We start from the raw sequence: 15,544 nt of genomic DNA, 5'->3' as shown, positions 1-15,544 counted from the left end.
CTCTAGACGCCTGTGGGCTATGCAGTGTGATGTTAAAGTGAGCTTGTACCAGGCCCTTTTCTGGTAATATCAGGAAGCCCGAGACTGTACTTGACTCCCAGGTACTTGTAGGTTTTTGGTTCCCGGGTTGTACATCTTCAGTGAAGAATGTGGTTCCTTCCTGTTTCCTCTAGTCAGCCTTGACTTAACTTTATAAAATCATTATGTAATAATGGTAAAATGTTAAATTATGGCTTTCCAAATGTACCTCAGTGCCTTTGATGATTTTGGGACCTTACTAACCGAGAAGAAAATTTTCTAGTTACAAGTATTTGGTATACAGATTGAAAAGATAAAATGATTTTTTTTTAAGTGCTTTCACATGAGCCAGTAATGTTAAAGTTGTTTTACTTGGTTTGAAAGAAACTCTTGGATATAATCATTGGAGCATCACTCATAAATATTCTCTATTTTCAGGTGTGTAGCTTGGAGTTTGACAGAAAAGACATAAGTATGAATAAGTTAGTAGCTACATCTCTGGAAGGAAAGTTTCATGTTTTTGACATGAGAACACAGCATCCAACCAAAGGTTTTGCTTCTGTTTCAGAAAAGGTAAAGATGAGGGAAATAAATACCTTTCTATGAAGAGGAGTGTTCGTATTAATAGCTTGCTTTAGACTAATAAATAGAATGAGTCACCAAGTTCCTTCCAGGTTTTTTGCATGAAGGGAGCTATTTTTAATATATTCTTGTAGGATCTTGATAAGTTATTCTGTGCAAAGAATACTTTCCTAAAGTTTGTCAGTTTCGTATTTCTTGATTATATTAATAATTAAGGCCTTTGTTGGTAATGACTCTTATTTTGTAGTTTAAGAGCAATCACAAGAAAACTAGCTGGTTTAAGAAATTAGTCAACAATAAATGGGAAGGAAATCCAAGAAAGAGAGTATGTATGTATATGTGTGGCTGATTCACTTTGTACAGCAGAAACTAACACAACATTGTAAAGCAACTATCAGATTTTTTTTTTTAATTAAGAAGAAAAAGAATTTGGTTAACAAAACATAGTCTTGTGTTTCCTAATAAATATACTTGTGTTAATACCCAATTATATATTTTTAGGTATATGCGAGTATCCCAACCCAGGGATCAAACCCAGTCTCTTGCATTGCAGACAGATTGTTTACCATCTGAGCCACCATGGAAGCCCTATATATACCTTAACATAATACTAATTATATACTTTTCAAAAATGTACCCATATATATGCATGTGTGCTCAGTCATGTCCAACTCTTTGCGACCCTACAGACTGTAGCCCACCAGGCTCCTCCAGGGGATCTTCCCAACCCAGAGGTCAAACCCGCGTCTCCTGCATTACGGGTGGATTCTTTACCGCTGAGCCACCAGAGAAGCCTCATATGTATACTTTGCCTTGTTCCAAATAGTATTTGAGGGAACTTAGAGGGAAACATTTGGTATTACAACATTAGAAAAATTGTTGAAGAAAGCAGCACAAGTGGAAAGCACTGGTTTAAAAAAATGAAATTGCCATCTGGAGTAAGGGGTTGGCATAAAGTTCCTGCTGAAACATCCTGTCATTTGCCAGAGATGAGTTGGAAATGTGACTCTGAGCTTCCTCGAGTATAAAAGAAAAGAAAAATCAGTCTCAGATTTGTAGTTTCCATAATATTAAATTATGTAAGTTGCTCAGGAAATAAAAATTCACTCCCTTTCTCCTTTTCCCTCTATCATGGAGTCAGTAGTACTTCTTAGACCTTCATATTTTGTTTTAATATTATTAAACTAATTATTATTGCATACAAATTACTGTTACTGCTCAATGAACTGTAATCTTAAGGTAACTAGCTAGCCACTGTAATTTTGTTTTGCCTTTGTCATTCCAGGATATATTAAGTATCTATTGCAACATAAGTGAAGTAAAAGTCACTCAGTCCTGTCCGACTCTTTGCGACCCTGTGGACTATACAGTCCATGGAATTCTCTAGGCCAGAATACTGGAGTGGTAGCCTTTCCCTTCTCCAGGGGATCTTCCCCACACAGGGATCGAACCCAGGTCTCCCTCATTGCAGGTGGTTTCTTTACCAGCTGAGCCACAAGGGAAGTCCATATGCAACATAAGGCACTTACTAAATTGTCCCCAGTACAGTCCTTAACACATTTCTCCTTAACTGGAAAGTACAATGTGTCTCCAAAAAAAATTTTTTTTGTTACATTTAGTTAATCCAGTAATTGCTAAATCTGTCAAATAAAAGACTGGTGTATTTTAGTCATTTCCCCTCTTACTTTTTGCTTTTTATCAGCTTCCAGGAGAAAAATAGAAGTTTAAGCTACAAAACAAATTAAGGTTTAACAGCTTGAACCTAGTCACTTGAGGACTCTCACATACTTAAAGTGTGTATTTTGAGATATGTGTTTTTCTCTGCTGATGGTAATTCTCTTAAAAGGCTATTAAAATCATATGTCAAGACTGATCAACTGAAATGCACATGTCTTATGTGTGGCTTAAATCAAGTTAGCTGGTCTCACTACTGCTATGAAGCACAAGTCTTTTCTCCCTCCCCCATCCTCCTGTCTCCCCCTCCACCCTCCCTCTCTGAAGTTCCCCACAGTGAATATAGCACCATAAGGATTGATTTACAAGCTGTTAACATTCATCCAGTTGCTATTTCTATCTTTAATATCAGTGATAAAGGACCGGGCTTGTTATAACCATAAACACCGTCTGTAAGTCCTCCTGACCCTTGTTTTGAAGACTAGACAAGTCCAGTGGTGTAAATTACAGATAAGACTTGGAGCTTTACATTAAACTCTTGGTACTTTCCACTCAGTTTTGTTGTGAACATAAAACTGCTCTAAAAAAGTAAAGTTGTTAAAAAGAAGTTCAGTCCATCCTTTTTTCCCCTTAGAAAATATTTTTCTTTTTTTGTATTTTGAGGTTTTTTCCTCCATAGAGTGAGCTAAAGATATTTAAATGTATAAGATCTATTTGCATAATTTATATGATACTGTGAAGCTAAATGTTAAGACTTTTAATCTGATATATATTTTTTTTAAGTCCAGTAGAACTTTGCTTTATAAAACAAGAAAAATGATTCTTTTCCTAATTTCTGATGGGTCCTTATAAATCTCTGTAGCCATTATAAAGAGAAGTGCCAGGGGACTTGGTACTTTCACTGCCCAGGGCCCAAGTTCAATCCCTGGTTGGGGAACTAAGATCCCACAAGCCATGTAGTATAGCCAAAAAACTTTTTTAATTTACAAATAAGAAAGTTTAAAAAGAGAGACATGCCAGAAAGTAATTACTTTTATAACAGTAATTGGAATGATCGAAGTTACTGAAATTGTCATTGATAGAGGTAAAAATTGTGTTTTTACAGGTTTCTCTTCTAGGACAGTCTTTTTTTCTAATTTATTTTATTGAAGTAGAGTTGACTTACAATGTTGCATAAACTTCTGCTCTACAGCACAGTGCCTCAGTTATATGCATATATCCATTCCTTTTCATGTTCTTTTCCAATATGGTTTGTCACAGGATATTGAATTTAGTTGCCTGTGCTAGAGTAGGACATACATTGTTGTTTATCCATTCTGTATATAAGAGTTTGCATCTGCTAATCCCAAACTACTAGTCCTTTCCACCCCCACCCCTCCTCTCCCTTGGCAACCGGAAGTCTGTTCTCTATGTAAGGTAGTCTTTCTTTATCCTAAAAACTTATACACCGCTTGTGTGCCTCTTGTTCTGTTCAGGCTCATAAATCTACTGTGTGGCAGGTCCGACACCTGCCACAGAACCGAGAGGTCTTCCTGACAGCGGGAGGCGCCGGCAGCCTGCACCTCTGGAAGTAGTAAGTCTCTCCCAGTGCATGGTGCTCCATTTTAGGTTACTTGTGGGCGTAAAGTAGGATTCGATTAAACTCTCTGTTTTTCCTCCTTTGACTTAGTTAATTTTGATATGATTTTAAATGTCATGGTATTACATAAGAACTAATTTCTAAGCATTTTTTTTACTAATATACTTATTTATATTTTATAAATATCAATATAAACCTTTTAACACAACAAATATTTTTTTAGTGGTATGTTCCATACATTAGAGTAGCCCATGAACACTTCATTTCATAAATTTGAAATCGTGGTTTTTGCTAGTTTGTTTGTTTTTTTTAGTAGGAAGACTTTGACGGAAGGTTTTTGTGAAATATTCTTCGGTCATCAGAACAGTACCTCTGGAAGAAAGGAAAGGGGCTGAAATTCTTAGTTTTAGAGCCTGATAATTGACTTGCCCAAGTTCAGGTGACGTCACTATGATAGGACAGAAACAGAGCTTGAAGACGCTGACCAACCTCCAGGAAGAACCTTGTCGTTGTGTTTGCACGTCTGCTCTTACTATATATTTGCCTTTCCAAGTGGGCTTTCCCCTTTCCTGTAGATTCTTCTTTTCCACGTGGAGAAAACCCTTTAACATTTCTTTTAGGGTAGGTTTAGTATTGTTGAGTTCTTTTAGTTTCTGCTTGTCTAAGAAGTTGTTTTATGTCTCCTATTCTAAATGATAATCTTTCCAGGCAAAACATCCTGGGTTGCAGATTTTCCCCTTCAGCACTCTGAGTGTATTGTGCTACTCCCTTCCGGCCTGCTAAGTTTCTGCAGAAAAATGAGTTGATAGCCTTCTTGAGATTCCTTTGTATGTGACTTTCTGTTTTTCTCATACTCCCTTTAAAATATTTGTATACTTAATGTCATCCCAGAGATCTCTTAAACTGTTTTCATTTTTTAAAATTTATTTTTCTTTTTGTTTCTCTGGTTGGGTGATTTTCATCATCCTGTTTTCCAGGTCATTTATATATTCTTCTGTATCACTGTCTGTTATTTGTTCCTTTTAGTATTTTTTTTTCACCTATTGAGTTCTTAATGGTCTTTATGTATTTTCTAGTTCTTTGTTAAAATTTTCACTGTGTACATCTGGATTTTCCCCTAATTCAGTTAACATTTTTCTTACCAGTGCTTTAAATTCTTTATCTGGTAAATTGTTTATTTCTGTTTCATTATTCTTTTTCGGAGATTTTCTCTGGCTCTTTCAATTGAGTGCAGTTCTGTTTTGCTGAACTTTCTCTGCCTCTGTACCTATGTAAGTCTTAAAGGGGGTTCTTAGGTGGGAGACTGCGTGTGCCCACTACCTTTGGTGAGAGAGCGGGATCTGATGTGGACACAAGTTGCATCTCTCCTCCGGGTAGCTGGCAGCCATCACTCTGGTAGGGGGTGTGGCTGGAGATGGAGGGGCTCGAGCTGGAGCCAGGGATGTGGTGGGACCTCCCCTCTGTTCAGTGGCCATTATTGCCCTATTAGGGTAGGGGTCTGATCCCAAGTTGCTGAACAGAAGCCAGGGAGGTGGGCCCAGGCTACAGCCTTCTTGTGAGTCCCAGTGGCCCTCCAAGCAGCCAAGGGGACTTGTCTCCCCAACATAGGACCTGGAGGCACCCACTCTAGCTCTCATCACCTACTTCCCAGGGTGGGAGTCTGCCTGTGTATCTTCCCTTTTCCTCTGAGTCCCTTCCCAGGGGCCCAGGTCCTGACCTGATCACTTTTCTTTTCTTCCCTTCCCAATTCCGTGTGTTTCTCCTCATAGCCGTGGTTGTACAGAAATCCTTGTGCCAGTTTCCAGTTAGTTTTCAGTGAGAATTTTCCTATTCTTGATGTGTTTGTGGGGAGAGGTGAGTTCTACATCCTATTCTCAGCCATCTTGATCAGTTTCCACTCTAAAACTTGAATAGGTGTTATGGGGGATTTAGGGGAAAAAAAAAGATCTTTATTATCTTTTAAATACTAAACAACTGCAGCCTTTGCCAAGAGACATGGAAAATGTTCTGTAATCTGTCTATTCATCTGAATGTTGTATTCTTTTTAAAAATCAAAAGGAGGTGTAGGGTCTGAGAGAAAGAAAGGATAGGCAGTTATCTGCTTATCATTTCTTTGTTTCTGTTCTGCTTCTGAGTTGCTTCTTTTGAAATAAAGGTAATCATAGTTGATACCTAACAGGCTTTAAAAGACCTTTGGAGGAATACCCCTGTGTTTCACTAGGAACACATCTCTATGGGGGACAGGTGTTTCACTTTTCACTTTCTCAAATCTAGACCAAATCGTATTTATGAGTGTTAACCTTCAGTTCTTTTTATGTTATAATTTTATATTCTTAGCTGATAAAAGATCAAACATTCTAGAATTCACTGTTTCCTTTTTTGAGGCAATGATGTCTAGGTCTAAAATCTCCTCCCAATAGTACTTTCCCTTAGAAATGGTACATATAAGGTCCTTCAGCTTTGAGGAGCTCTGGGCTTAGAAACCAGCATCAGTTTCCCTTTCTGGAAGTGTTAAGATGAGATTCTGCAAATGTTACTTGTAAGGCAAAGGTTACTTGTAGCATCTAACAATCCACATCTAGAGGAGAATTATAGTAAAAAATGATGAAGAGCACCAGGTCAATTTATTAAAGATGCTAGATCAATCTAGAACTTTCATAGTAAAATAAAAAATACTCATGCTGAACAGAAATGATGTTTCAACGTTTTTAGTAGAAATAATGGCTTTTTATGAGATTTGTGGGGTTTGAGCTTGAGGTTGAAATACTGTCTCCTTATTGCAATACAACTCAACGTTAGAAAGATGCCTTGTGTTAGTCAGACCATCGTGTCTGACTATTTGCAACCCCATGGACAATAGACCGCCAGGCTCCCCCTGTCCATGGAATTCTCCAGACAAGAATGTATTCACTTCCTTCTCCAAGAAAGATGCCTTAGTATTTATCAGTTCCAGTAGTCAAGTGAGAAATAAAAATAGCTGTTGGAGCACATGTGTAAGAATAAAATGACAAATACTAAGGTTTATCTCCTCTTACTTTTAGCGAATACCCGATTCAGCGATCAAAGAAAGATTCCGAGGGTGTAGAGATGGGAGTTGCGGGCTCCGTCAGCCTTCTGCAGAATGTTACGTTGTCTACTCAGCCCGTTTCAAGTTTGGACTGGAGTCCGGATAAGAGGGGTCTGTGCATCTGTAGTTCATTTGACCAGATGGTGAGAGTACTGATCGTTACGAAACTCCACAAAATTTGATCTTTGGACTTGAAACCCTCCAAAGCAAATACTCAGAGAATATAGAATACGTTCTGGGATCCTCTGACCCTCACTGAACAAAGTGCGATTTGACTGATGAGAAAAGGCCTCAGACGCAAACCTCTGGGCCAGCCTCTATCTGGCTATGAAAGGTCACACGGCCTGACCAGCGTCCTGACTGGGTGGTGGTTTGCTCTTGCACATGGGGCACCAAGGTCTCCAGAGCCAATCCTGTTCCTCTCCCTCCATTTCTAATAAAAGTTGAAACTTTTCTATAATTAATTATTTTAAATTTGTTCTATGTCCTCAGAGTTTCATATTCTGTAATTACACTTGTATTGCATTTTAGTCTTTACAGGTTTGCAGTAGTGATTTAATTTGTTTTAAAATAGTTTACCTTGGTAAGACTATTGTGAATTAACCTTCATAAATAAATATACTTTGAGATATTTCAGTGTTAATAAATCTCCAAAAAGAACATTACTCTATAAAATACCAAAGTGACATGGTCATCAGTTTTCAGCGATTTAACTCAGAATGAAATGCTGTGATTGAGACTTTTGAAAAGACTTTTCTTTTTTTAAATTTTTTTAATCTTATAAAACAAGTTGAATACTGGAGACTTTTCAGCTGCTGACTGTGATGATGTTGAGATGTGTAAGACTGTGGGGCTTTTGTAGTCTTGTTTTTTGTCAAACTTTTTAATATATTTTGTGAATAAATTTTGTTTCTGAAGTCTGTAGAAGTTTTGATTCTTTTAACAGGAATAATAAAACCAACATCATCCTTTCTTTTGTTTTGTAAATGCTTATTAATAAGTATCTCTTAAGTCACTTTGTTTCTCCAATGCCCATGTCTGCAACTAAGCTCAGAGACATTAAATTCATCACCCTTTCAGTAACCACTCCCCCTCCTTCAAGAGACAGAACCACCTAAAACACTCATAAAATTCTTGTGATTTCAGGGGTTCTTAGAAAGTCACTTGTTTGAATAATATTAACTTCAGAAAATTAAACTTAAAAAAATTCCCTAAATGTTTATAGAACCAAGCTACGGACATAATTATTAAAGTAAAAATTAAATTGAACTTTAAAAAAGCCTATCTTTGATGTGTTTTGTTTTTGTTTTTAATTTTCAAAGAAAAATGAAAAATTTTGAAATTTCTTAGAACACTTATGTTTGGTGGTATAATTAGATTTAAGTTAAGAATGATAAAACATTTTTTAAAATGTTCTTTATTCACTTTTGACGATGCTGGGTCTTTATTGCTCACGGGCTTTTCTCTAGTGGCAAGCGAGGGCTACTCTGTAGTTGCAGTGTGCGGGCTTCTCATTGCGGTGGCTTCTCTTGTTGCAGAGTATGGGTCTAGGGCACGTGGGCTTCAGTAGTTCTGGTTCCTGGGCTCTAGAGCACAGGCTAAATAGTTGTGGCTCATGGGCTTGGTTGCTCCACGCCGTGTGGGATTTTCCTGGACCAGCGATCAAACCCATGTCTCCTGCATTGGCAGATGGAGTCCTTACTACTGAGCCACCAAGGATGCCCTAAAATGTCCTTGATTGTAAGATTATCTTATACCACTGAGAAAGAAAAATGTTGCCAATGAAACTGATACAATGCATTCTTATCACTTAGCATTTCATATTCATTGAATGCTTTTTCAAACTTATTTAGATATAGTTTTTTTCATTATATGTCACTCTTGTATGTCCTTTAAAAGGAAAATATATTCAAAATAAATTTGGTGTGATATTCCTCAGATTTCTTCCTATTCAGAGTCTGATCCTTTGAGGCACTTTTTGCATTGAGTCACTACTATTCTTTTTCTCCTTACAATATTGTCCTTTGTAAGGATACCATCATGAACATCGATGATGATGCAACGTTTCTTTAAAACATGCTCCCTATTGTCTTCAAGGTTTTCCTTCAATTAACTGACACTTATCCTACAAGTTTTGGTGTACACGTGCAGGCCGTGACAACTGTACCATTGCTGTCTGGCTTACTGCTGTGTAACAAACTACTGCTAACCTTAGTATCTTAAACAGCAACGTCATTTACTGTGTTTAAGGTCTGTTGTTTGGGCAGGGCTTAGCAGGGAGGTTCATCTGTGCTCCACACAGAGTCCGTCAGGCAGTCTTGCTCAAAGCTGGAGGACCTGCTTCCAAGGCAGCACTCAGATGGCTTGCAAGGTGGTGCTGCTGTCCCCTGGGACTTCAGCTAGGCCTGAGAACCAGGGGCCTCTCCCTATGGCATGGGCTTCTTCAGAGCATGGTGGCTGGTTTCCAAGAATGAGCATCCCCAAAGAGAAGGCCAGGTAGAAGCATTAACATTTTTAATGGCCTACCTTCATAATTCACTCAGCATCACTTTTACCTCACTATTATATCAGCTATGGCAGTCATACCCACTCCCTCCAACCATCCCACCAATGCATGGGGAGGGGACATACTTTCCACTTTCTGATGGGAGCTTGGCTAGGTTCTGGAAGAACATGTGAGAGACTGAAATATCATGTTCATTTTTGGAAATACAATCTGGCACAGTGATTAAAAGAGGCATCCCAATTTCAAAGATGGAAGAATGGAAGGTGGGGATGATGTGCTTGTTAAAAGTGATGAAACACATTACTTGTTATGTGGGTGCCCCATCCCACTCATCTGTCTACACCCCTCCTTGCCCCTGATCTATCACAGACATTGCTAATCAATCATGGTACTTGTTTTCCCTTGAGCTTCATGAGCTTTATCACACTCTATTAGTAGCCATTCCCTACTGTTGGCAGGTGAGCCCAAACTTACTTACTATCCTGTGTCTAGAGAGTGTTGCCCCATGCAGCCAGCCAGCCTCCTGGACCAGGGTCATTACCTTAGTGTGGACCCCACCTTGATCCTCAGCTTTGTCAGTATCCCCATCTGAAATGATGCTCTCCTGCACTAGACAGGAGAAACTGACCATGCAGAAACCAGGATGGCACTTCCCTTAGGATACAGTGAGGGTTGAGTCTCAGGTACCACAATGCTTAAGATTGCCAATTGGTGCACCTTCCTCTTTTTGTGTCAACTTCTCTGAGGTGCTGTGTTGTTCTGGAGGCTTCCTGTGAGTGTGGAGTTAGAGACAGACATTCTTGAAAGCATTTAGAAAGCTTTCATCCAGGCCTTGTTCAATCACTCAGTTGTGTCTGAATTTTTGTGACCCCCTGGATTGCAGCATACTAGGCTTCCCTGTCCACTATCTCCCGAAGTTAGCTCATTGAGTTGGTGATGCCATCCAACCATCTTGTCCTCTGTCATGCGCTTCTCCTCTTGCCTTCAGTCTTTCCCAATATCAGAGTCTTTTCCCAATGAATTGGCTCTTCACATCAGGCAGGTGGCCAAAGTATTGGAGCTTCAGCATCAATCCTTCGAAAGAATATTCAGAGTTGATTTCCTTTAGGATTGATTGATTTGACCTCCTTGCAGTCCAAGGGACTCTTGAGTCTTCTCCAGCACCACAGTTCAAAAGCATAAATTCTTGGCCTCAATGAAGCCTAAAATAATCAGAGCATCACAGAGCAGCGAGTCCCTTGAATACTGGGCACATTTTTACTGCCAGTTCCTCTCTGCTTTTGTGTTAACATATGGCTCTTTGCTAGGTGTGGTGGTAAATTGTGGACTGTTTTGATAAGGGATCCAGGAATAGTTCTCATCGTGGGGCCTAGGCCTTTCCAGCAAGGGCTGCTTCATAAGATGTTTTCCTTTTGGTCACCAGATGGTCCCCTGAAGTAGGTGACGCCCGTAGGCTTTGCATTGTACAAAACTGGCTTGTGCAACTTGAGTAGAATATCACCATCTGCATCAGATGCTATGTCTAATTTGGAAAATAAATTGGCCATTGGCTTTTAGTTATGTTTCTAAAAAGGATCGGCTTTGCCCAGAAAGCCCCCGTCACTGAAGGCCTTGCTACCGTCATCGTGTTGTGTAGCCACCCTCCTTACTCTGGATGAGATTAGGTTGCCAGGCTTCTCTTTCCACGGAACTCTTCCTTAGAGCTGGGCTCTACCCTGCAGGCCTTATAGGCTATATAATAAGTCCCTAGAAGGGCCTGATGCTGCTCCTGAGAGAACCTGGGGCATCGGGCACATGCTGCTCTCAGATCCGTTGGGACCTGCTGACAGCAGTCCTGTCCCTCATCCATCCAGGTGAGGACTCAGGGCTGCCAGAAAATGTCCCCTACCCCTCGGCCCCACACCCTGAATGCTGCCTGGAGTGTTGAGAAGTCCTTTGGCCTGTGGACTCCCCACTCTATCTTCCCTATGGGACTGGGCGGACAAGGGGTGGTGTGAAAACTCTTTTTTCTAGAATCTGTGACACTGTGTAGGGATCTAGAGAAGCCTGCCTCTGCTCAACCTTGAACCAGAAAAGTGGTGGGGTTTTTTTTTTCTGCACCACACAGGTTTCAGGATCTTCGTTCCCTGACCAGGGATTGAACCTGTGCAACGCCAGTGAAAGCGCCAAGTCCTAATTGCTGGACCACCTGGGAACTCCCACCAAAGAGTTCTTTATCAGAACAGCACAGAGGGAGCAGATGCAGGTTAGCCTCACAATCCCATGGCCATCAACACAGTGTCCACGGGTTTTGCATGTTTTGCATCAAACTTCAGGTTTGAAGGGAGGAATAGGATTTTGACTTTGTGTTCTTGCATCACAAAGGGAAATTCAAGATAAACATAACCTCTGCTCCCAGGAGGGAAAGCATACATGTCAGAAGCGGCTATGGCTCTGATCAAATACTGCTGCATTTATACAATAGTGCTGGAGCAATTTTCCTGAAGGATTTTTTTTAACAGTTGAACTTTGCTTATGGTGTCTTGATCCAACTCTATCCTTAAGGATAATACCAGATCACCCAGTGCTGTCCTTCATACAGCATTCAATTAAATGTTGATTGTTGATTAAAAAAAAAAAATGAAACTGACAAAATGAGTAAAAATTCCACCTTATTACTTCTCATCTGTTTTTTCAAGATACCTCTATTGATACACAGATTCAGCTGCAGGTAACTGAGAACACAAAATATTTGTATTTTTCTTTTTTATAGCAATCCAGGGAGGTAATCCAGGCTGCTATGATGGCTCATAATAATGAGAGACCTGGCTCTTTCTCTTTTGTTTCTCCACCTTCCGCATGATCCATCTTTCTCCACAACACCCAATGTGGCTGCTCCAGCTCCAACCATCACATCCATATTTTAGCCATCAGGAAAGTAATGCCCTGCCACTTTATAAAGAACACCACTTTTGCTTTCATTCCACTGAAAGGGGATCTTTATAGGCCATAGTTTGGTCATAACTAAAAGTAAGTCTGAGCAACATAGACTTTATTCTGTGCAGTGATATACTCAGCTGACAGCTGGCAGCTTTGGTACAAAGGACGACAGGGAAATGAGTATCAGAAGACATACGTGGATCTGCCACATAGTCAAGCGTAAACTCCCCCTGGCTAAGTTTTCCCATGAGGTGAGAACTATGGAGTGATCAATTCATGTGCTGCTGTCGGCCAGATCTGGGACCTGGAACCAATAGGACCATTGATTTGTCCTTCAGCTGGTATAGACAAGACATAGTAGAATCACTTGGTTTCCTGGCATGTTTAATCACTTTTATAATATTTCAATACATTCAGTGGAAATCTAGTCCATTACAAAAATTTCAAAGGAAAATTTTCCCTAAAACAAAACAAAAACACCTCTAATTTTCTATCCTAAATTTCTTGGGAACTTATTTTTACTCAGTAATTGCAGGCAGATTCTTTACTGTCTGAGCCAGCAGGGAAGCCCTTACTCAATGATAATTTACTATAAATCCTAAGCACTATTTCCATCCAGAGCCAGTCCAGAGACATGATCAGTAGAACATGAATGAATTATTTAACTTCGTGCATTTCTAGGGTTTCCCTGCTGGCTCAGCGATAAAGAAACCACCTGCAATGCAGGAGACACATGTTCAATCCCTGGGTTGGGAAGATCCCCTTGAGGAGGAAATGGCACCCCACTCCAGTATTCTTGCCTGAAAAGTCCCCTGAACGGAAGAGCCTGGCGGGCTACAGTCCAAAGGGTCACAAAGAATCAGACACGACTGAGTGACAGCCTGAGTAAGAGAGAATGCACTTCTATAAGCTCATGAAAGAAACTTGAAGGGAAAACAGTGTGTATTGGTACCTGCTTAAAATCACATTTGTTGATGATGTCGGTAGACAAATTTTGTATTTATATAGGAAACATTGTTTCTGTCAGTGTACACAAAATGATTTCAATCCTTTTTCTGCAGGAGAACAGCTAAGAGGTTTCTGGCAAACACTTAGGGCTTTCGGTTGTGCCAAGGCACCATCAGATCTGCCTCTTCACAACTGTAAATTAATTGTCCCCCGACCCTCACCCCCAGGCCCGGGAAGGAGGCAGTCTTGCCCAAAGCTGTGCATTCCCAATCGCGGGTTTTGCTGTTCACTACCCTGTGGTGCGCTGCCCCCTTGTGGTAAAATGTTAGTATTACAGACCTTTCATCACAGAAAATGGATTTCACCTTCAAAGGCAACTGACAAGCCTTCTCTACAATTCACAGTAGGCACACGCGTTACATTGGACCTTGAGAAAGACATTATCTTACAGAATTTTTTTTGACCTAACTTTATTTTCTTTTTAAAATTAATTTTTATTGGAGTATGATTGCTTTGTTGTTGTTGTTGTTTTTGTTTAGTTGCTAAGTCGTGTCCCACTCTTTGTGACCTCATGAACTGCAGCACGCTAGGCTTCCCTGTCTTTCACTATCTCCCAGAGTTTGCTCAAACTCATGTCCATTGAGTCATTAATGCCATCCAACCATCTCATCCTCTGTTACCCCTTCTCCTCCTGCTCTCAATCTTTCCCAGAATCAGGGTCTTTTCCAATGAGTCAGCTCTTTGCATCAGGTGGCCAAAGTATTGGAGCTTCAGCATCAGCATCAGTCCTTCCAGTGAATATTCAGACTTGGTTTCCTTTAGGACTGACTGGTTCATCTCTTTGCTGTCCAAGGGACTCTCAAGAGTCTTCTCCAGCACCACAATTCAAAAGCATCCATTCTTCGAAGCTCAGCCTTCTTTATGGTCCAGCTCTCACATCCGTACATGACTACTGGAAAAAAATAGCTTTGACTATACAGAACTTTGTCGGCAAATGTTAGTTTCTGCTGTATAACACTTAAGGAAATTTATCCCCAAAATGTGTGTTTATTAAAATACAAAACAAAACACTTTATCTATAACACTGCAGAGCACGGCTATGTTTATTATGCTTATTAAGCAGTAGATTTATTAGTCAAAAGTTGTCTAATTAGCTTTAGTACATGCGTCAACTTTACATTTAGCACACCATGAGTGCTGACTTCCGAGAAGAAATATATGACTTTTTATAAAGTGAGGGAATCATCTTGTAGAGTAAATAAATAATATGTGCTTCCCCTGCCCACCACTAGTTCATTCTGTAAGTGCTGATTGTAATGTGAAGCATTTCTTAAGTAAGGACTTCTTTATGTCATTACTTTACTTCCTGCAAATATTCTAGAATTTTCCCCCACCTTTCTTGCTCAGGATTTGCATGGGATAGTCATTGCTCTCACAGGCTATTTCTGCATGAACAAGCTGATGAGCATGAACAAGCCACTGTGGGCACCGTGGACCACACAGCCACACAAGCAACATCAAATCAGCAGTGCGGTCAAGAGAGACTCACGGTTCTCCTTCGCCAGAAGGCTGAAGACGTACTTCCTGCTCCTCATTTTAGATCTTCTTCAACTTCTCTGGTCGGTCTGTAGACTGAAAAAAAAAATACGCAGTTGAAATTATGTTTTATTTGGTGGATTGCTGTGGACTCTAGTCCCAGGGGGCAGCCTCTGAAATAGCTCTGAGGGACTGCTCTGAAGAAGTAGTAAGGGAGGAGCCAGGATAGGAATTTTGGAACAAAAACCAGGTTGTCGAACTTCCCTGGTGATCTAGTGGTTAAGAATTCTCCTGCCAATGCATGGGATGTGGGTTCGATCCTTGGTCTGGGAAGATCCCACTTGCTGTGTAGCCACTAGGCTGGGGCACCACGGCTGCTGAGCCTTTGCTCTTGCGCCCTCCAGCTGCAACTACTGAAGCCCATGTGCTCTAGCGCCTGAGTGCTGCATTTGAGTCCACTCACCACAACTAGTGTGCCCGAGCGCTGCAACTGCTGAAGCGCGCGTGCCTAAAGCCTGTGCTCTGCAACAAGAGAGGCCACCGCAATGAGAAGCCTGCGCACAACCAGAGAGCAGTCCCTGCTTGCCACAACTAGAGAGTCTGTGGGCAACCAAGATCTCAGCCAAACATTAAAAAACAAACAAAAAAAAACCGGTTATTGGAGCATCAAAAGATTGCTGTTAATTAAAGAAAACCAGACATCTTAAATTAATGA

The 15,544-nt window shown here is 40.4% G+C and overlaps 1 protein-coding gene and 1 long non-coding RNA gene across 2 annotated transcripts in view; one reads left to right on the top strand and one right to left on the bottom strand.

The window, feature by feature from the left end:
* WDR92 (WD repeat domain 92) overlaps positions 1 to 7,893 on the top strand; it is a 29,147-nt gene extending 21,254 nt beyond the window's left edge. The window contains exons 6-8 of the mRNA XM_027555660.1: positions 457 to 591; positions 3,750 to 3,847; positions 6,895 to 7,893. Of these exons, the coding sequence (XP_027411461.1) occupies positions 457 to 591; positions 3,750 to 3,847; positions 6,895 to 7,102 (441 nt within the window). The 3' untranslated portion in view covers positions 7,103 to 7,893. The remainder of the gene's footprint in view (positions 1 to 456; positions 592 to 3,749; positions 3,848 to 6,894) is intronic.
* The window catches only part of LOC113901384, a 29,586-nt gene extending 14,662 nt beyond the window's left edge, over positions 1 to 14,924 (bottom strand). The window contains exon 1 of the long non-coding RNA XR_003513405.1: positions 14,843 to 14,924. This is a non-coding gene — a long non-coding RNA (uncharacterized LOC113901384). The remainder of the gene's footprint in view (positions 1 to 14,842) is intronic.
* Between the last annotated feature and the right edge of the window lie 620 nt (positions 14,925 to 15,544).

Source organism: Bos indicus x Bos taurus, chromosome 11, assembly GCF_003369695.1.
Source record: "Bos indicus x Bos taurus breed Angus x Brahman F1 hybrid chromosome 11, Bos_hybrid_MaternalHap_v2.0, whole genome shotgun sequence".
Taxonomy (NCBI): domain Eukaryota; kingdom Metazoa; phylum Chordata; class Mammalia; order Artiodactyla; family Bovidae; genus Bos; species Bos indicus x Bos taurus.
The sequence above is the reverse complement of the archived record's forward strand: the minus strand, read 5'-3'. Positions and strand labels throughout refer to the sequence as shown.